We start from the raw sequence: 20,862 nt of genomic DNA, 5'->3' as shown, positions 1-20,862 counted from the left end.
AGATTGCTGCTATGCTGACTGAAACTAATGTATACTTATGCTGAAGTGATAACTAGTTATGGTGAGTAGAGTGGATGGGGATCCACTCGACCTATGATGATGAGAAAGCATGGTTATATACCTCTTCACAGCATTGCCAGCGATGCTGCTCCTGCTCTCTCTCCAGAGAGTACCTTCTTCATCGAGTACTGCTCAGGGGCCTCTCCTGCTTGGCACCCCTGTGCCTCTTGAGTGGTGTCGACTCCTTCGACACTGCTCCTCCTCCTCATGACCTGTGTCGACTTCCTGTCTCTCGAGCCCCTGAGTGGTAACCATCTGAGCTTGGTCCTCCTCGTGGCTGCGCCTGCTCTTTGAGCTTGGTCCTCCTCGTGGCTGTGCCTGGTCCTCCTCGCATATGGGCTCAGTGCTCCTTTGCATGTGAATCCATAGGAGTCCATGGTCTCCATGGAGACTGCACTACGACCATGCTCTCTACTGGTATCGACTAGGTCTTCGATACCTGTGCTCCGTCCATATGAACCAGTGACCCTCCTGCTTCTTGAGCATCCAGGCCCATGACACTACCCCCCTCTTAAGAGCCGAGCTCCGTCGAGGCGTGCTCTGGTCTGGTTCATGCTGACTCCTCCTCCTTGACAACATCGCCAACATCATCCTTCCTCCTTCTCTCAACGTCATCCTCCTTCCTCTTCCTCTCTCTACTCCTCCTGTTCTCTCCTCCTCTCTCCACTCTGTCTACTCACTCGTCCCCCCTCCGACACCTCATACTCCTGGATGAGGTCGGGACAGTTGAGGTTCTCTACTGGTTCCCATGAAGCAGCTTCCTCTGAGTACCCTCTCCACAACACCTTGTACTCCGTAGTCCCATTGTGTGAACGCTTGTCGATGAGTGCTTCGACTTCGAAATCGAGGTCCTCATCTGGAAGTGATGGTATGGTGGGCTGTTCAGCACGTTGAGGAAGAGAACTTGTTCTTGCTGGCTCGAGCATGGAGACATGGAACACATCATGCACCCTAAGGTTTGCTGGCAATGTGATTCGGTAAGCTCGGCGTCCTACCCGTTCCTGAACTGGGTAGGGTCCTGCAAACCGGGTATCCAACTTGGGTGTGGGTCTCCATGTCTTCCAGTTTCGGCGGTTGATATAGACCATATCACCCACCTTAAACTCAATGTCCTTGTGCTTCCTGTTATACTGGTCTACTGATCTACGTTGTGCCTCTCTGATCTGCTCCTGGAGGTACTTGCAACGCTCCTTTCCATCCATGAGGTACTCGAAGCGACCTGGATCATTGACTCCTAGTCGTTGAGGGATGTCAGGATGAGCTTTGGGGTTCCATCCATAGCATGCAAAGAATGGTGAGACACCAATGCTGTTGTGGACCGTGTTGTTGTATACAAAGGCCGCAGTGTCCAGCAGGTTGGCCCAGTCATTCTGCTCATAGTTGCAGTACATCCTGAGATATTGCTCTATGACCTGATTGACTCTCTCTGTCTGACCATCAGTTTGAGGATGGTAAGCCGTGCTAAGTGAGTGCTTCACACCCATTTGCTCTGCAAATGCCTTCCATGCTCCTGATATGAACTGCCTGCCTCGGTCCGAGACCATGTGATCTGGATATCCAAAGAGTCTAACCATGTGTCCATATAGCAATACTGCAGTCTGTTTGGCCGTGACTGTCTTATGGGTTGGAGCTAGTATGGCAAACTTGGTTAGCCTGTCGACAATGACTAAGATAGAGTCATAGGTCTTGGAGTCATACTTCTTCGATGTTGGTAGTCCTTCGATGAAGTCGAGGGATATGGAGCCCCAGGGCCTGTCTGGGGTTGCTAGTGGCTGTAGCAAACCATATGGACGATGACGAGGAGCTTTGTACCTAGCACATACAGGACAACTTGCTACATAGTCTGCAATCCAAGCTGTCATGTTTGGCCACCAGTAATGTCATTGAGCTGCCTTGATGGTAGCATCTCTTCCTACATGTCCAGCAGTAATACCATCATGGCATTGGGTCATCACCATGAATCGCAGATGCTCTACAGAGAGAGACTGTCCATCTACCTCTTTGGCACTCCTTGAGTGTCAGTTGTTGGTCCTCCCTGGCATGATCACTTTGGGGATAACCAACCTTCCTCCACTGTACCATAGGTCATCCCTGACCTCGAAGGGCTTCTTCCTATGTATCTCCTGTAGCTCTTGGTCTAAGGGCTGGAAGATCTGGACCAGGTCTTTGAGACCTTTTGATGCTATGGACTCCATCGAGATCATGGGGGCCACTAGGAGCGAGTCATGGTCTGCTGTCTCCTTGAACACTCGAGGAGGCAGTAGTTGCCTCACATTGTGATCCTGCTCTTCACCAGCTGGTTGCATGTCTGTCCTTCTGGTGAGAGCATCGGGTTCACCACCTTTGTCTCCTGGTCGATACTGCAATATGAAGTCGAAGTCTGCTAGTAGTATGGCCCATCGAGCCTGTCGACCTGTGATGCGTCTCTGTGACTTGAAGTACTTGAGGGCTTCATGGTCAGTGAGGATGACCAGTTGGTTCGGTAGTCCAGCTAGCATGTGTCGCCACTGAGTGAGGCAGGCGACCACAGCTAGGAGCTCCTTATCATGGATCTCATAGTTCTTCTCGGCAGAAGACATCTTCCTAGAGTAGAAGGCCACTGGATGCCATCGTCCTTCATGCTCCTGCTTGAGCACTCCTGCTATAGCAAAGTCACTTGCATCAGTCTCCAACCTTGTTGGAAGGTGGTAGTCGAAGTGCTGAAGCACTCCTGCTGATGTGAAGGCCTGGATGAGCTTGTGGAAGGCCTGTTGGGCCTCCTCTGGTAGCTCGAACTTCTTGAACCGTTCTATAGGCTTTACCAGTGCTGTCAAGGGCTTGGCTATGCGAGCAAAGTGGGCTATGAACCTTCGATAGAAGTTGGCAAAACCCAGGAACCTCTGGATGTCATGGATTGACTCTGGCATTGGCCACTCCTTGACAGTGCGCACCTTTTCTGGGTCCATCTCTATGCCCGTTGGCTTGATGATGTACCCCAGGAACTCGACTGTCTTGGTGTGGAACTCACACTTCGACAGCTTAGCAAAGAGCCTGTTGCTCCTTAAGCGAGTGAGGACCTCGGTGACATGCTTCACATGTACCTCTTCAGTGTCACTGAAGATCAGGAAGTCATCTAAGTATACCACTACATATACTCCAATGATGTCTCGGAAGATGTCATTGATGAATGACTGGAAGTGAGCCGGAGCATTGGCTAGGCCAAAGGGCATCACTAGGTACTCATAGAGTCCCAACTGAGTGCCAAAAGCTGTCTTCCATTCATCTCCTTTAGCAATCCGGATGAGGTTGTATGCTGCTCTAAGGTCTAGCTTGGTATAGATCCTTGCCTTCCTGAGTAAGAACAGCTGCTCCTCGATGAGGGGCAATGGTGCCCTGTTCTTGACAGTGATCTCGTTGAGACCTCTGTAGTCCACACAGAGTCTGAGACCTCCATCCTTCTTTGGTACGAAGAGCACTGGTGATCGTGCCGGGCTCTTCGATGGTCTTATGAACCCCTTCTCGAGGTTCTCATCCAAGTATCTCCTCAACTCGGACATCTCCTTGGGTCCCTTAAGGTATAGGGGCCCTTGAGGTGGCTTACCTCCTTCTATCAACTCGAGGTGGAGATCATGCTCGGTATGATGGGGCAGCTTGTCTGCTTCCACCTCATCAAACACATCTCGCAGGTGTTGGTATGGCTTTGGTATGTCTGCAGCCATCACCACCTTATCTACCTCCACCTCCATCTCGACTCCTTTGTCTGCGCCTGTAGGTACAAAACCAAAGGCCGGGAGTGATGATGGTGGCTCCTCTAACAGCATGAACCCTATGGGTCCATCTTCCAGAGCTGCTCGTAGTATGCGCTCTGCTGAGACAAACTCGTTACCATGAAGGGTTGGTCTCCTCATGGTTAGGTCCCCTGCTCTTGCTGCTTCAGGGGGTCTCCTAGGGGGTTGGTCCTGCTCCTGAGTCTTGAACTCCAGCTGGCCCGTATCCCATTGTATGGTGGGTTTGAGCCTCCGTAGCTCAGTGAACCCCAGGATGAGGTCATAGTCCGCAGTGTCGGCCACTGAAGCTTCGACCACACCCAGATTGTGTGTACCAATAGATACCTGCATGCTCGCAGAACTATTGATGGAGAGTTGGTGCCCAGTGACACCATGGATCGATCTTGTTTTTATGGGTTTTGTGGGTATTTGGTACTTACTAATGAAAGAATCTGAGACTATGGACAAACCAGCACCGGTATCAGCTAGTATCCGAGCAGGATGGTCTTGAACCATTCCAGAGAGCTCCAGTACTGCTTTGCCTCCACTGGTAGAGAAACATACTTGACAATCTTGATATATACAGAGTGATGGCGAGGAGGTTTGTAGAGCAATGCATGCCATCAGTGCATCACCCCACTGACGTTTCCCTCGTTGTCATCATCATCGTGCTCCTCCTCGTGATCGGGGTCCATGGGTTGCTGGTATGAGCTGAGGTCCATGGCCTCGGGGTCACCCGTCTCAGTGCTGCCTGTGTGGCCATCTCCTGAGTCGGTGGCCTCCTCGAAGGGGTCTGCTGTGGTGACCATAACCTTTGGTCCCATGGGTCGAGAGCTAAGAGGGTTTACCCTCCTGCTGGGGCAGTCTCTGGCCCAATGGCCGATACCCTTGCATACATGACAGGTGTTGATACCTGATGGAGCAGGGCTTCCTTGCTTCGAGGGTTGGGTGGGATGATGAGGAAGGGGTCGGTTTAGGTTTTGTATAGTTGCTTGTGTAGTTGCTTGTGATGGTGATCGAGCTGGATAAGGTTGGGTGGGTTGTCGGATGGGGATCGAACTTTGATTTGGCCGAGACCCAGTTCTTAGTGGAGGTGACATGGCATTTGGGAGTGAGTGTCTAGCCGAGGACTGTGTCATGGGCCTGGATGCTCAAGAAGCAGGAGGGTCACTGGTTCATATGGACGGAGCACAGGTATCGAAGATCTAGTCGATACCAGTAGAGAGCATGGTCGTAGTGCAGTCTCCATGGAGACCATGGACTCCTATGGATTCACATGCAAAGGAGCACTGAGCCCATATGCGAGGAGGACCAGGCACAGCCACGAGGAGGACCAAGCTCAAAGAGCAGGCGCAGCCATGAGGAGGACCAAGCTCAGATGGTTACCACTCAGGGGCTCGAGAGACAGGAAGTCGACACAGGTCATGAGGAGGAGGAGCAGTGTCAAAGGAGTCGACACAGGTCATGAGGAGGAGGAGCAGTGTCGAAGGAGTCGACACCACTCAAGAGGCACAGGGGTGCCAAGCAGGAGAGGCCCCTGAGCAGTACTCGATGAAGAAAGTACTCTCTGGAGAGAGAGCAGGAGCAGCATCGCTGGCGATGCTGTGAAGAGGTATATAACCATGCTTTCTCATCATCATAGGTCGAGTGGATCCCCATCCACTCTACTCACCATAACTAGTTATCACTTCAGCATAAGTATACATTAGTTTCAGTCAGCATAGCAGCAATCTATCAAGGTTGCTCCTCATCGTAGTGTGTGTGTTGTATCACCACTACCTGACGTCCGAAGGCGCCCATAGCAGGTTAGCGGTCCGGATATAGATAGAACCGAAGGCAGTAGTCCACTGCGGTCCGGGGATCACTTCAAGCATCAAGTCAACACACTGGACACTCGTGTTGACGCCACCAACCTTATCACCAACACCATCAACCTCATTATCATCGACGCCACCAACCTTATCACCAACACCATCAACCTCATTATCATCGACATCACCAATCTCATCACCAACACCATCAATCTCATCATCATCAACACTCACACCAGACCTTGGTGTCATCATAACATTGATATTGATCGTGCCGAGCTACCCCTGAACGGAGTGTCCACAGAGGTCAGCCGAAACCTACGATAGTATATACAACAAACGCCACCTGCTGTCACTGCACAACTTGATAGTCACCGAGTATCTCGAGACAATAGCTGTCGCACAGTTTGATAGTCACCGAGTATCTCGACAGACCGACCTGGGTTTCAGGCGCGAGACCCCTGACAGACTGCTGTAGTAGCATCCTCTGTCGATCGATCTCCTCAACCTCTCGATACCACTCCCATCTCTTCCTGGGTGGATTCCTCTCAAACTTCTCCTGTATGCTGCGAGTGAGACTTCCTCTGAAGAGATCAATCACTAGCTCGTTGTCATCTAGGTTGACCTGTCCCTCCAAGTCTCTGAACCGCTCTACATGACGTGTGGCGGCACCAGGAGCATCACTTGTGAGTCTGAGAGCCAACAGCTTGTTGTATGCCTCCATCCTAGCATTGCGTGGGTTGAACTGCTCTGACAGTCGCTCTGTGAAGTAGTGCCAATCATTGAACAACCTTCCTTCTCTAGCTCTATCAATGCGGAGCTTGGAGGTCCACCACTCTCTTGCTGTCCCTTCCAGTTGAGCACCCATGTGATTGATCATCCTAGACTGCTCATACACCTGGTTGAACTTAAACCATGCTTCGGCTTCTAGAATGAAGATCTCCATGTCTCGGGGATTGAACTTTGGAAAGGGGGTGGCAATGGGCTTTGACCGGTTAAGCTCTGCCATGATGCTGGTATCCTCCTCGTGGTCCAGGGGGTAAGGATCCGTCCTAGTCCTGCTGTAGGGGTCCAGCTTAGTCTTGACATATCTTGGCCCAGTAGGTGAAGCATACTTCTCGTAGTTGATGTCCTCCTGCTCATCCAGGTTGAATGAGACTGATCGTCTTGGTCGTGGAGCCGGAGTAGGAGTATGTGGGTCTCCTATCATAGACTCATCTCCTCCTCCTGCTTGGTCTTCCGAGTGAGAGAGGTCCATTGTCTCCTCCCTACCCAGCTGAGCTCGTTGTAGTCGTTCCTCTCGATGACCCTGCCTAGTAAGCTCTAGCTGAGCTTCCAATAGAGTGAGTAGTCTATCGAGCTTATTGTTGAGGTCTGGGTCCGTCATGGTGATCGTGAGGAGCTGCTTGAACGATCCACTCTAATGTCAGGGGTCTCGCGCCTGAAACCCAGGTCGGTCTGTCAAGATACTCGGTGACTATCAAACTGTGCGACAGCTATTGTCTCGAGATACTCGGTGACTATCAAGTTGTGCAGTGACAGCAGGTGGCGTTTGTTGTATATACTATCGTAGGTTTCGGCTGACCTCTGTGGACACTCCGTTCAGGGGTAGCTCGGCACAATCAATATCAATGTTATGATGACACCAAGGTCTGGTGTGAGTGTTGATGATGATGAGGTTGATGGTGTTGGTGATGTCGATGATAATGAGGTTGATGGTGTTGGTGATGAGATTGGTGATGTCGATGATAATGAGGTTGATGGTGTTGGTGATAAGGTTGGTGGCGTCAACACGAGTGTCCAGTGTGTTGACTTGATGCTTGAAGTGATCCCCGGACCGCAGTGGACTACTGCCTTCGGTTCTATCTATATCCGGACCGCTAACCTGCTATGGGCACCTTCGGACGTCAGGTAGTGGTGATACAACACACACACTACGATGAGGAGCAACCTTGATAGATTGCTGCTATGCTGACTGAAACTAATGTATACTTATGCTGAAGTGATAACTAGTTATGGTGAGTAGAGTGGATGGGGATCCACTCGACCTATGATGATGAGAAAGCATGGTTATATACCTCTTCACAGCATTGCCAGCGATGCTGCTCCTGCTCTCTCTCCAGAGAGTACCTTCTTCATCGAGTACTGCTCAGGGGCCTCTCCTGCTTGGCACCCCTGTGCCTCTTGAGTGGTGTCGACTCCTTCGACACTGCTCCTCCTCCTCATGACCTGTGTCGACTTCCTGTCTCTCGAGCCCCTGAGTGGTAACCATCTGAGCTTGGTCCTCCTCGTGGCTGCGCCTGCTCTTTGAGCTTGGTCCTCCTCGTGGCTGTGCCTGGTCCTCCTCGCATATGGGCTCAGTGCTCCTTTGCATGTGAATCCATAGGAGTCCATGGTCTCCATGGAGACTGCACTACGACCATGCTCTCTACTGGTATCGACTAGGTCTTCGATACCTGTGCTCCGTCCATATGAACCAGTGACCCTCCTGCTTCTTGAGCATCCAGGCCCATGACACAATGCAACCAGAATGGAGAAAGAACCTGGACCCAACCATACATGAAGCAATGAGTGGAGAAGACAGAAAGCACTGGGAGGAGGCCATGCAAAAGGAGCTGGATGGATTAGAAGCAATGGGCATGTGGGAGATCATTGACCTCCTGAAGGGTGCAAACACCATCAACATGTGTTGGGTACTTGAGATCAAAACCAATGCAAACCTCGTGCTGACAAAGTTCAAAGCCTGGCTCATGGCACAAGGTCTCACCCAACATGAGGGCATTGACTACACAGAGGTCTTTGCACCAGTAGCACCCATCCAATCCATTTGAGGGGTGATTGCTGTTGCAGCAATATGAGATTGGGAAATAGACTCTATTGATGTAAAGCAAGTGTACCTGAACTCCACTATACACCATGATGTATATCTAAAGCCCCCAGTAGGAATCAAAATACCACCCAGAAAAGCATTGAAGGTAGTGAAAGGACTGTATGGTCTGAAACAATTGGGCTGAGAATGGAACATTGAGTTAGACTCACATCTCCAGATGATTGGATTTCATTGCATGCTGAGTGCACCATGCCTATACTCAAGAGGGACAGGCAACAAGATCATGATCATTACAGCATATGTGGATGACATGCTGATAACATCACCCAGTTGTGATGAAGTAGACTGCACCAAGTGAGAGATCATGGACAAATGGGAGACACAAGACAATGGAAGGATCAAAGAATTTCTGGGTATCAAGATCACATGTGTTAGAAAATGGAGGATGATATCTCTGGGTCTAACAGCATACATCAAAGAAATGGTGAACAAATGGTTAGGAGGAGCAAACGAGAAATCTTGGGTACCCATGCTGAGCATAGTGAATGTCACTGGAGGTGAGAGATGTGAACCTCAGCAAGCAAAGAAGTATCAAGAGTTGGTCAGCCAACTATTATGGGTCTCCAACACAGCCTGACCAGATATTGCCTTTGCTGTTGGCATATTGTTGTGATATATGTCAATCCCGATCGACAGTGCATGGAAGGCAGCCATTCATGTGGTAAAGTACCTGAACCAGACAAACAGATATCAGTTGCACTTAGGAGGGGAGACAAATGAGCACTCAGATACACTGGTAACGATGTATACTGATGCAAACTGGGCATCTGACCCCACAAATGGATGAAGGAGCACCTCAGGGTCGATAACATATGTGTATGGATGTCCAGTGAGTTGGAAGTCTCATGTTCAAAAATGTGTGGCATTGTCAGCAGTCAAAGCAGAGTTCATCGCTGCTTCCAAAGTGGTGCAAGAAGCATTGTTCTTCTCATATTTGCTCCAGGACTTGGAGATCATGGATGTTCAGCCCATACTATACACTGATAGCCAGGGGTGCATGCAGGTGAGTAAAGATCCAGCCAAACATTGGAAGTTAAAGCACATTGACACATGGTATCATTTTGTCCATGATCACATGCAAGAGGGTGATGTGGCAATCAAATATGTCGGAACAGCAAACAATGTTGCAGATGTCTTGACAAAACCTTTACAGGGTCTCAACACCTCATGATTGGCTAGGATGATAGGGCTGGAGATCCTGCTGAAGGGGGGAGTTGAAGATGCATTGGCATCTCAAGCAAGATGCACATGTCACAGCCGAGACACTGAGGTACAGGAGGTCCACTTAAGTGAGAAGCACAATGAGGTACATGATTGTTGTCATGGCAACAGCTCAGTGGTACCCAGTATCATAGCAACACAGGAGTATGAATGAAGTGACACATCCTGTCTTGGATAGGACTAGAGCAGTGAATGGAGTGTCATTTAGGTTCACACTATGAAAACCAAGCATTACATAGAACACATGGCTGTGGTAAAGGGAGTCTGATCATGACCCTGATAACGCTGTGTATTAATTGTTATCTTCAATTATTCCGCCTTCCTTTTTGCCCGCTCGGGAGTTTAATCGTTCCAAAAAAAGGAAGAAGAAAAAAGGAAGAGAAATTGAGGCACAAAAAAGAAACCTGAAATTCGGCGTGTTGGTCTCTGGAGAAGTGGGTCGAAAACACTGGTTGCATTTCCTCTTCTCAACACCATCCATGATCCAAGCTCGAGCCTTGACCGCTACAAGCAATCAAGATGACATTGCTAGCATCGTTCGACGACAACCTCGACCAACACTCGAATGCCAGCACATCGAATCAAAAGCTATCGGTCGTGGGTGGAAGCCTCGGCTGGAGCCCGCAACACTGGTCCTCAATCCTCCGTCCGCGCAAGTTGATCTCACATAGTGATGGACTCTGTAGCTCCGTTTACCGCGTCTCTCTTACCTCTCCGCCTCCATCATGGCCATACACTCTTAGCTCAACGTCATCCTCCCGTGCAGTCTCGTCGCTTGTGCCTCTGGCAGATGCAGCAAGCAACGCAGGAGGCTTGCAAGGATGGCTATGTGTAAAGAGAGTCAGCCCCGACGAGCAACCGCAGCCGCACAACGTTAGTCGAGAAATAGCACTTCTCTCTTCTCTACCTCAGCATCGAAATGTCGCGATGCTGTTAGCAGCGGTCTATGACGAAACAGATGCCTTCGGAGCAACGGTAGATTTAATAATGCCATTGTATGCTGCAACGTTGGAAGAGGTGCTTTTGGAGCCTAGCCTTCTCCCACCTTCTCTGCGACCAAATCAAGATGCAGGTGAGCAGCAAAGGCCGGCCAAGTCAATAGAGCATCTTTGGACAGCAACCAACACAGTACAAGGCTTCATGATCAACGTAGCAGAGCAGTTGGTCGAGGGGATAGCCTTTTTGCATGAACAAGGAGTGGCTCATAGAGACATTAAACCATCCAACATCCTACTAAGTCACACTGCGGTGGTCAAGTTGATCGATCTAGGAACCGCATACACCGGCAAGCCGCTAAACGATCCATTGGAACAAGGTGGGAAGATGGTCAAGAGTGAAGGAGAGAGGGGAAGAATGGTACATCAAGTGGGCACCGGAGTGTTTAGGGCACCCGAATTGCTGTTTGCTCCCAAGACCGGTTATGATGCATATGCGATAGATGTTTGGTCTCTTGCTGTGACCATAGCACATTTCTTCACTCCACTTACACCCACCTCGAGCACGAATGTACAAGAGGAGGACATCTGGAACCAGCCAGAAGAGAAAGAATCGGTCGACGAGAGAAGAGATTGGGAAAAAGCATTCGATTCTGCTACCAGCCTTGCTGCTCAAGATGCGCAAGGGGAGGCGGATAGCCCGTTGTATTTCCAAGAATACCATCCGCACCCAGCCCTGGACCATCCTAGGAGTGCTTCAGGCTACATTCGAACTCAACTCTTTCAAGGCGAGAGGGGAGACATAGGTCTAGCTGCCTCCATCTTCGCTCTTCTCGGACTACCCACATGGATCGAGCAATGGCCTGAAGCAGAACATTTTCAACCTCCTCTGTCAAAGCTTCCTTTCGCACCGACCAGCGGTACTGGCTTGATGGATGCTCTTCCCCTAGCCAACGAGTATCAAGATAAGGCAACGGTGCGAAAAGTAGTGGAGAAGGTCCTTGTGCCTTGTTTGCAGTTGTCAGCTGCAAAGAGACCGATGGCAAAGCAGCTGTCGGCTAGCATCAAGTCATGGTAGCGACGGGTTGGGGCCAATCAATCTCAATCCAAGCCAGCAGAGACTGTGGAGTATAAGAGAAAAAAAAAAAAAAAAAAAAAAAAAAAAAAGTATAGTATTTCATGTGACCATCACGACAAACGAGAAAACAATGAGCCCTTGGGAACAGTGAGAAAAGCCTTGTAGCGCTATCCCTAGAAATATCGAAGCGAGATCCCATATAGGTGACCGTACTGCGGCTCCAAATACTGCTAGAGAGTTTGCGCGACCAGGCAGAATGATGCTGGGTGGTGTTGGTACATAGGGTGGCGAGAGTGCATCAGCTTCCCTTGGAGCCAGGACGAAGCAGTCATAACAGGTGCAAGAGGGGGTACAGCTGAACAAGGTATACTAGGTGGACAGGATTAGCCAAGGTGGAGAGATGTGTGCGATGATGGTGGTGGTACATGATGCAAGAGGAGAGAGAGAGAGAGAGAGAGAGAGTTACAGAGGAGAATGCGATGGTGACGGGAAAAGAGAGTAGAACGAGGACGGAGGGACAAGCATACTTGTACACGGGAGTTGCAGGCTACGACAACAGATCCTCAGTCGACGTCAATGCGAGAGAGTGAGGCAAGAGAAGGGGGCGAGGCGAGAAATGAGAGGACAGGTGACCGATGCCGCTACTGTGTCCACTTGCTTTTCCAACCAACAACGTTTGACTGCAGATCTGATTAGATCTCGGCAGAGACGACGGCAGGTGCAGCGCGAGGCAAAGGCAAAGAGATATCCGCGCCGAGTCTGGGCTGCGACTGCTGCTGAGCATCGCCAAGGTGACGATATTTGGGCTGCACCTGGCTAGGCAGGCGTGGGCTGGCAGCGCGCAACTCGGTGTCGAGAGCAAGTTCAGCACCGGTGACGTTGTCAGACTGCGAGCGGCTGAGGCTGCTGCGTCTGCCAGCAACGCCCTTGTTGCTGCTAGCTTCGGTGACGGAAGCGTTGCTCTGCGCAAGCTCGGCAGTCCACTTGTCCCATTCGACATCAGATGTCATGAGACGGTAGTCGATTGCCTTGAGAAAAGCTCGCTCGAGCTTGCCGAGATCTTTGGCAGCAAGACCCGAGATCTTGGCCCAAGCTCTGTTCGAGTAGGTGCGGTCCTGGACAAACTTGGAAGCGACCATGATGGAAGCGAGGAACATGCGTCTGGGGCAGCGAGTGAGACAGAGCTCTTCCTTATTCATGCCGTGCAAAGGCGAGCTAGACTGAGCTTCGACTTCGACTTGAACGCCGGCGGCGCGAGTGGATTGTCTGAGCGACATCTGTCTAGATCGTTTGCAGGCTTCACCGAGACGAACGCAATAGAGCAACGAGGCCTGCAAGGTGGAACAGGATGCACGGGCTCGACGGAGCGTTTCGCGGATGAAGACCTGAAGAGGAAGCGCGCTGTTGCCCTTGGCGAGATCACAGGACTCGGATGGGGTGGAGGCATTCCAGATGGCGTCGAGCGTTCTGACGGCGGCATCTGCAAGTAGAGTTAGAGGGTCAAGATCAAAGACGTTCTCATCACCGTGGTCAGCGAGACTGTTCACAGAGGCGGAAGAATGCAATGACAGGGGCAAAGGAACACCGGGGCGGGAGTCAGTGGAGATGGTGTATTTACCAATAAGAGAGTCTACCAAAGAGTTCTTGGTGTCGTCGGATGCAGACGACGAGGAAGAAGATGCAGAAGAGGAGGGAGAAATGCCAGAAGTGATATTGAGAGGTGCAGATGTAGATACCACCGGGGCTGCTGCCTGCACGGGCTGCTGGGAAGCAGTGCTAACAACTTGGTTGGCAAGTCTGAGGACCTCACCCTGCAAGTCGCGAAGACGCTTGGCACAACGCTGTTGCTCCTCCTGAGAAGCAGCAAGCAAGTCGGCACGCCATGAAGCGAGGTCGTGTTCAATCTGCTGAGACGAGCTTTCGCTCATGGAGCTCTTGCGAGACGAAGGAGTCTGCTCGCCAAGCCAAGTGGTCTGCGTCTCATAGCCGGACTCGAAGAGGTCATTCTCGGAGCAAGAGAAGACCGAGGCATGGCTGGAGGGGGCAGAAGACGAGGTGGAGTTGGATCGAGATCGCTTGCCGCAGACAGTAGGAGGCATCAATGTGAGACCGCGATTGTTGGTGTTGGTAGATGATGAGAGATGCGGTTTGCCAAGGACCGATTGCTCAAGGGCAGTGGTGTGGGAGGCGAGGTTGAAGCCGTTGAGCTCAACGTAGTCGGCGATGGGCACAGCAATGCCATCGACAGCAAAAGGGCCAAGAGGCTGCATGTTGGGCAAGGGGGGATGCGGGGGTGAGGTGCGATTGCTGGAGGCGGATGAAGCAAGTAGAGCGTATCTAGACTGAGAACAAGGCAGTCGGAGTTGGACTTGACTGGATGAGCAGGGAAGCTGGCAGACAAGACTGACAAGGTGCAAGTGTCGGAACGAGAGAGTAATGAAAGACGGAGGGTTATGAGCCAGTGCGACGAAACCAATTCACGTAGATGAGGACCGGATGGATTGGCGGTGAGGACGGCAATCCTGATAGTGTTGGTTGAGAAGCGAGGACCCTAGAAGAAAAGTGTAGCGAGGCTCGCCGAGTAATGATAGCTAGAACGCTATGATGACGTTCTTGATACCAAGAGTGAGGGTGAGATGAGCTTCAATGAAGGAGCCGATCAAGAAAGGTGGAAAGGGGGAGCTTGAACAATGTTTGTATGATGCAGAAGACGTTACTTAGAGTCGCCACGAAGGGCGGACGACATGGGAGATCATTGTGTGTGTGTGTGTGTGTGTGTGTGTGTGTGAGTTCAAGAGTATGTCTGTGTTGGTGGCTTAGAAAGTCAAAACAGCAGGCTGAGTGCAAAGTGACGAGACTGAGGGTCAGGAGCTAGGAAGAGACTAGCAGAGTTGCTCAGCCTTGGCGTCGAGCGATGGACGTGAAAGGCTGAGTGGTGGCAATGCAAAGGGGATAGAGATGACGAGGAGGAAGGATGAATGGCCGACTGGATGTGGAAAACTACTGAGCGTGAGATCGGGTTGGCAGATCGACTAGGAAAGACGACAATGATACCAAGAGCCTAGAGGTTGGGGCGCGTGCCTCGTGTGAGCTGTTGAAGTCGGTGCTATGCTGATGATGTCGAGTGGCTGAGTCGTGATACTGAGCGTTGAGCGTAGTTGAAGATGGGAAGAAGGATGACGACTACAGCGGGTGGTGGTGAGAAGTCGAGATGGAGGAGGAGGAGCAACTGCCAGGCAGACCAAAGGGCGGAGCGCAGCAAATGCTCAGTTTCGATGCTCAGTTTTGTGGCTCAGTTTTGTGGCTCAGTTGATTGTGCTGTGCTGTGCTGTGCTGTGCTGCTGTTGTTGAGCAGTGTTCAAGTTGAGTGGCGACGGAAATGAAAGTTGCGGCAAGAAAAGACCCTAAAACTCGCCTGCAATTTCGCCTGCAATTTCGCCTGCAATTTCGCCTGCAATTTCGCCTGCAATTTTTGCCTGCAATTTTTGCCTGCAATTTCGCCTGCAATCTCGATCTCGAGCTCAAATCGTCCAAGCGCAGGGGGAGTCACCTCCAAGTGCGCGCGCACTAGAACAGTCAAAGCGGGCGTCGCGTTGACGCACTTGACATGATCAATCTTGAGGGCTGGCACTTGAGCAGAGGGGCCGGCGCGTGACTCCTTTCCCTAAAATCCGCCTGGAAAATCATCCTCGATTTCGGGCTGTTAGGGCACATGAGCACAGCTTTCAATTTTTGAGCATTTCTTTACCCAATTTTGCCTCCACTTGACGCCATTTCCCCCCCACCTCATTGCAAAGACTGCTGTAGTGCTCTCTGCACCTCACCAAATTCCAGAGGAAAATCATCGAAAATTGGCGAATAATTCCATCGAAATCCAGCGTCTGGCGGCACAGAGTCATGATAAAAAGGACGAGCCCCACGAAATCAAGTCTCGCCTCGAACTAGATCGGGCGATACCCGATCTCTCACTATCTCTGCCCTGCCCGATCTCTTAACATATCGTCTCATGTCATCTTTTAGCATCATCCTGGTTTGTAACCTTCAGCAAGTCATGGGCCAGGCCTCTCCACATCGAACAGGGTAACAGCAATTTCATCTTGTAGAGAGAAGAGAATATTCGTTGAGAGCTCTGCAATAAAAAGCTGCGACCGAGATTGAACTGCGCTGAAAGCGATTTCTATGCACCGCAACTCAGGCCCTATAGCCAGAATCGCATCTCTCTCTCCATAAAGCCGGCCTTTCTTCCAGATTCGGCTTCGGATTTCAAGGCCCAATTATTTCTCGTGCGAAAGTGTTCCAGCAAAATATCGGCGATTGGAGCCCCAAAATTACCTCAGCATGACAATTCAAGATGCTTAGCCTCCACCTTGTGCGCCTCAGAAGCATGGCTTAGTTCATCAGCAGCCTTGGCATTTGCCATTTCTTTCCAAGCTGTTGCTCTCCTCTTGAACACAATCTTGACCTTCCCGCATCCACATACATAGCTAGCATCTATCACATCCCAACCACAGTGCTTGTATCGGCAACCATCACCATGTCGAAGCTTACACGAACCACTTTGACGACGAGACCTCTTACCGCTGCTGCGAGTAAGTCGCTATCCGCTCCTCGTCGCCCTGCTGCCCCTGCTTCAGCAGTCAAGGCTTCGACAATACAATCACGTCGACTTGCAACCCAAGCTACAATCTCCCCTGCCAGCGCAGTAGCTCGTCCATCTCGTCTGATCTTCGCAGCCACACCTTCCTCAAGTCGCAAGCTGGCCACTTCAACCGCCCTCCCGAATACATCTCACCACATTGACTCAGACATTGTCATTGTCGGCGGTGGGGTCGTCGGTCTCGGTCTAGCTTGCGATCTCGTCGCCTCCAAATCCTTCAACCCCTCCTCAACCCCCAATTTCAACCCCATCACTCTCATCGAAGCATCCGACCTTTCAAGCCTACGCACTTGGGCAGACGATCGAGCAAAATACCTTTCCTCCCAGCAAGCATCTTCCTCCTCCTCCTTCTCATCCTCCTCTGCACCACCTTTGTCCGACAACTTGGACTGGGAGAACCGAGTAATCTCCCTCACATCTGAAAACCTCAACTGGCTCAAACGCCTCGGTGTCTACCCTTATCTCGTCGAACATCGGCTGCGATCGATCAACTCTATGCGTGTTTGGGATGGTCTTTCAGGCGCTCTACTCGATTTTGATTCTTCCGACTTTTCCTCTTCCTCTTGCTCTTCCTCCAGCCCTAGCTCCACTTCTCAGATCAGCGTGATGGTCGAGATTTCCAACCTCCAACAAGCTATGCTGCAATTCCTCGAACAGGGGCCCGGCAAGAACATCTGCTCTATCAAACATGGTGCCAAAGTGGACTCTATCCTTCCCGGCTCCAAGATCCAAGCAGACAGCGAAGCGGTGGAGCAAGATCCATGGCCACTCGTGCAGTTGAGTACTGGAGATGCTGTTCAGGCAAGGTTGTGCGTTGGTGCAGATGGACCTAATTCGCCCGTTCGAAAGTATGCTGGCATTGGTGATTATGGTTGGCCTTATAACAGCAAGGGCTTCGTCGGTACTCTCAGGTGTAAGGGGCTAGAGAGTGGCGAGCCGATGGTGGGAAATACGGCATATCAGAGGTTCTTGCCCAGTGGAACGATCGCCTTTTTGCCATTGAGCCATTCAAGCGGATCGATGGTTTGGACATTAGAACCGCAAGTAGCCACTGCCTTGACCCAGTTGCATCGTGATACCGCCGGCTCTGTAGATGAGCCTCTAGCGAGGTTGGTCGATGCAGCTTTCCGTTTACCCTGGTCTCACATCGAAAGGCTCTTCGAAAGAGTAAAGGCTTACACTCGATACCCGTTGGCCGAAGGTCAAAAACGCGATTGGAGCTGGCTCAATTCCGAGATCCCAACCGAAGCTCAGTGGGCAGAGCAGAGCCTCGGTCTTCTTTTACCAGAAAGTGGAACAGGTCAAGTACCGCCCAAGATCGGGAGCATTGATGTTAAGAGTGTTGCCAGTTTCCCTTTGAACCTCAAACATGCGGATGCGTATTTGGGGGCTTCGTTGAACAGCTCCTCCTTGTTGCCCTCTGGATTTTTGGTTGGAGCGATGGCAGCTCTTGGCCTAGCGCCCCAGGGTGCAGGGCAGGGGTCAGGGAGGGCAAGGACGGTGTTGGTGGGCGATGCGGCTCATACGATCCATCCTTTGGCTGGGCAGGGGTCAGGGAGGGCAAGGACGGTGTTGGTGGGCGATGCGGCTCATACGATCCATCCTTTGGCTGGGCAGGGGTTGAATTTGGGTCTTGCGGATGTAAGAGCGCTTTCACAGACGTTGAGCAAGGCCTTGGATGCAGGAGCAGATGTGGGCAGTTACAATGCCTTGAAGGGGTACGCGAGGCAAAGGTATTGGGAGAACCAAAAGATGATTTCTGCCGTCGATCACTTGCATTGGCTCTATGCCGCTACACCGGTGCCACTCAGTCAGCAGGCTGATGGTGGGATGGCGCAGAGAGAAAGGGATGGCTTGGTGAAAACCGCAGCGAAAGAGGCAATGGGTAGAGGAGTCGTTTGGGCTAGGAGTACCGCGTTGGAAGTGATCAATGAGTTAGGGTTTGTTAAGAACGCATTTATGCGTCAAGCTGGTTCCACGGCTACCTCTGCTTCTAGTGCGCCATGGCCAACTTGGAGAAGAACTTATTCGACTTGCACCCGAAGAACGACTTTACCCAAGTTCTCATTGGGCCAACAAGTGCGAATGCACTCGTCGCACCCATCTGGTCCTCTTGCTTCCGATGCATACACCTCTCCAGCGAAGCAAGAGAGTGCAGCAACAACCTCGACTCCCTCTCTCGCCTCCCTGACCCCATCCCAACGCCGTGCATTAGTCGACATGCTCCGCGTTGACCACTCAGGCGAAATCGCAGCAAACACCATCTACCAAGGTCAAGCAGACATCTTCGGTGCACTCGGTGACACCAAAAACAGGGAGATGGCAAAGGAAATGTGGGAAACGGAAAAGAAACATCTCCAAGTCATGCGTGCACTTCTGCGTCAACACAATGTCCGTCCGTCGCTTCTTCTACCCCTCTGGTCAGCAGCCGGCAGGGCGCTGGGTGGTCTTACCGCGCTATTGGGACCCAGAAGTGCCATGGCCTGTACAGAAGCAGTCGAGAGCGTTATTGGAGAACACTACGACGACCAATTAAATGAGCTCAAGACAATCTTGGAGAAAGAACAAGTACATGATTCCTTACCCTTGCTGAGTGGCATCATCAAGGAGTTTAGAGATGATGAATTGCAACATTTGGATACTGCCGTCCAGAACGAAAGTCAGCAAGCCGCTGGTCATGCTCTTTTAAGTGCCCTCATCGCAGTTGGTTGTAGAGGTGCCATTTGGGTCGCCAGTCGTGTATAATCCATCACAACCATTTCTCGCTTTTCAATCCAACTTGATGTAGTTCTTATCCCTGTCAGAGGTGTTGCGGGGAAGATATCGCGTTGGTCGATGAAGTTGTCTATTTGTGCTAAGCGGGAGCACGGTTGTAGCAACTAATGCATGGCCGAGCTGCATTCGCAAGTTAGTAGGTCCTCTGCAATTATCAGTAAGGTCGTGGTCTTCGGAAGAGGGGGACCGCTAGCTTGCTCGCTTGCTCGATCAACTCTGCGTTTGTGGTAGTAGAGCTTCGCCGTCGCTGCGTGTTCAGAGACTGTGTGTGTGATGAAGAATGTGGTATCGTAGCGTGCAAGAGATGAAGAAGGTGTGTGTGTGTGTGTTTCACTTCTTACCCTTCTTCTTAGCGCCCTTCTTGTCCTGCTCTGCTTTCCTCTTCGGTGCTGCTCCCTCGCGGTTGACAGTAAAGAAACCGTCGAGTCTTCCCTGCTGTTTCTGACCTAAACTCTTCTGCAATTTCTCACACCCCTTTCTCACCCTATCCTCGCTAAATCCCTTATCCTGACAAAGGAACTTAACCATTCCTTCGACATCCGGTGTTTCCCACTTCAAATCCAAATCTTTCCCCTTTTGTACATGCGGATTCTCAAAGATCTTCCTCGCCTCCTGAAACGGCCAGTGTTCTGGAATCTGGACTGATTTCTTCGCCTCCTCCTTGAAATGCTCGACTACCTTCTCCAATGTCTTGTGCTCTCGGATCAGCTTGAGCGCTGTTTTCGGCCCGATGCCTTTGATGGGATCGAGATAATCGCAACCGAGAAGAATGCAGAGATCGATGAATTGAGCCATATCCATCCCCAACCCCTCCAAGGCCTTGGGTAGATCCACCTGATGCACCGGTAACTTCTTCTGCTCCGACGCAGTCAGATGCTTGAGCAAGATAGGAGTGCCGAATGTGAGTGTGTCCATATCTTCGCTTCCCGCTGCGTACACCTTGCCTGCCCTAGCCAACTCGGCACATTGAGCCTCTGCTTCCGATGGAGCAATGACACAGGGGATACCCATTAGCTTTAGCAAATGTCTGACCTCTTCATTGTGCTGTCTCGTGGGGCGGACTTGTCGTCGAGCCAATTGATCCATTTTTTCCACATCGGCAACATCTTTCTGTTCTTCTTGCTGTTCACGAGCCTCTTCTCGACGACCGAACCTTTTCTGAAGAAGCTCTTTTTTGAGATCGGGAGGAGTTCCGTCGAAAACATACATCGGTTTGATGCCATAGTCGATCATCCTAAGTGTTCTGTAGAAGAAGCCGAGGAGATGGGAAGTCGTTTCTCCGGATTCGGTCATGAGCTGTTGTCCATCGTTTTGACGTACGGCGATGAGGAACTGGTAGAGAGACATTGAAGCGTCGATGGCTACTTTTCGACCGAAGTAGGTTTTGATTTCCATTTCTCGGATTGCGCCGGGCGCTTCGTCCGAGATGAGTGCTGTGAGTCCCTTGATGCCCATCTTAAACTAAGCCCTGTGTTGCGGGTAGGGGGGGGATGGAGAGAGCGAGGATGATGGTGGTGGTGAGGTTGCAATGAGCTCAGCTTGAACGGGTCTGTGCTGAAAAATGTGAGATTTCATTTTCTTGTGTTTGTGCTTTACGCGTTCTCCTTCTGTTCGCTTGCCTGAGGCAAACAAGATGACTAAGACACGACAAATCAAAATTAAATTGCAAAAGAAAAAAAGAAAAAAAGA

The 20,862-nt window shown here is 51.1% G+C and overlaps 8 protein-coding genes across 8 annotated transcripts; 3 read left to right on the top strand and 5 right to left on the bottom strand.

The window, feature by feature from the left end:
- Positions 1-695: 695 nt before the first annotated feature.
- Positions 696-1,922, bottom strand: UHO2_00133 (uncharacterized protein; the record flags this gene model as incomplete). Its single annotated transcript, XM_041556753.1, has 1 exon — positions 696-1,922. One exon carries the CDS (start codon positions 1,920-1,922, stop codon positions 696-698), a length of 1,227 nt encoding a protein of 408 aa, XP_041412687.1.
- A 156-nt stretch (positions 1,923-2,078) lies between these two features.
- UHO2_00132 (uncharacterized protein) lies at positions 2,079-4,630 on the bottom strand (the record flags this gene model as incomplete). The annotated part of the gene is made up of 3 exons (XM_041556752.1): positions 2,079-4,151; positions 4,247-4,264; positions 4,442-4,630. The coding sequence occupies 3 exons, from the start codon at positions 4,628-4,630 to the stop codon at positions 2,079-2,081; spliced, it is 2,280 nt and encodes a 759-aa protein (XP_041412686.1).
- Positions 4,631-5,581: 951 nt separating this feature from the next.
- Positions 5,582-7,004, bottom strand: UHO2_00131 (uncharacterized protein; the record flags this gene model as incomplete). The annotated part of the gene is made up of 2 exons (XM_041556751.1): positions 5,582-5,896; positions 6,057-7,004. The coding sequence occupies 2 exons, from the start codon at positions 7,002-7,004 to the stop codon at positions 5,582-5,584; spliced, it is 1,263 nt and encodes a 420-aa protein (XP_041412685.1).
- Positions 7,005-8,136: 1,132 nt separating this feature from the next.
- UHO2_00130 (uncharacterized protein) lies at positions 8,137-8,448 on the top strand (the record flags this gene model as incomplete). Its single annotated transcript, XM_041556750.1, has 1 exon — positions 8,137-8,448. One exon carries the CDS (start codon positions 8,137-8,139, stop codon positions 8,446-8,448), a length of 312 nt encoding a protein of 103 aa, XP_041412684.1.
- Positions 8,449-10,247: 1,799 nt separating this feature from the next.
- UHO2_00129 (uncharacterized protein) lies at positions 10,248-11,741 on the top strand (the record flags this gene model as incomplete). Its single annotated transcript, XM_041556749.1, has 1 exon — positions 10,248-11,741. The coding sequence occupies one exon, from the start codon at positions 10,248-10,250 to the stop codon at positions 11,739-11,741; it is 1,494 nt and encodes a 497-aa protein (XP_041412683.1).
- Positions 11,742-12,433: 692 nt separating this feature from the next.
- On the bottom strand, positions 12,434-14,011 carry UHO2_00128 (uncharacterized protein; the record flags this gene model as incomplete). The annotated part of the gene is made up of 1 exon (XM_041556748.1): positions 12,434-14,011. One exon carries the CDS (start codon positions 14,009-14,011, stop codon positions 12,434-12,436), a length of 1,578 nt encoding a protein of 525 aa, XP_041412682.1.
- A 2,264-nt stretch (positions 14,012-16,275) lies between these two features.
- On the top strand, positions 16,276-19,143 carry UHO2_00127 (uncharacterized protein; the record flags this gene model as incomplete). The annotated part of the gene is made up of 1 exon (XM_041556747.1): positions 16,276-19,143. The coding sequence occupies one exon, from the start codon at positions 16,276-16,278 to the stop codon at positions 19,141-19,143; it is 2,868 nt and encodes a 955-aa protein (XP_041412681.1).
- A 360-nt stretch (positions 19,144-19,503) lies between these two features.
- UHO2_00126 (putative DNA repair endonuclease rad2) lies at positions 19,504-20,628 on the bottom strand (the record flags this gene model as incomplete). The annotated part of the gene is made up of 1 exon (XM_041556746.1): positions 19,504-20,628. The coding sequence occupies one exon, from the start codon at positions 20,626-20,628 to the stop codon at positions 19,504-19,506; it is 1,125 nt and encodes a 374-aa protein (XP_041412680.1).
- Between the last annotated feature and the right edge of the window lie 234 nt (positions 20,629-20,862).

Source organism: Ustilago hordei, assembly GCF_900519145.1.
Source record: "Ustilago hordei strain Uho2 genome assembly, contig: UHO2_contig_01, whole genome shotgun sequence".
Lineage (NCBI taxonomy): Eukaryota > Fungi > Basidiomycota > Ustilaginomycetes > Ustilaginales > Ustilaginaceae > Ustilago > Ustilago hordei.
This window is presented reverse-complemented; position numbering and strand designations above follow the sequence as displayed.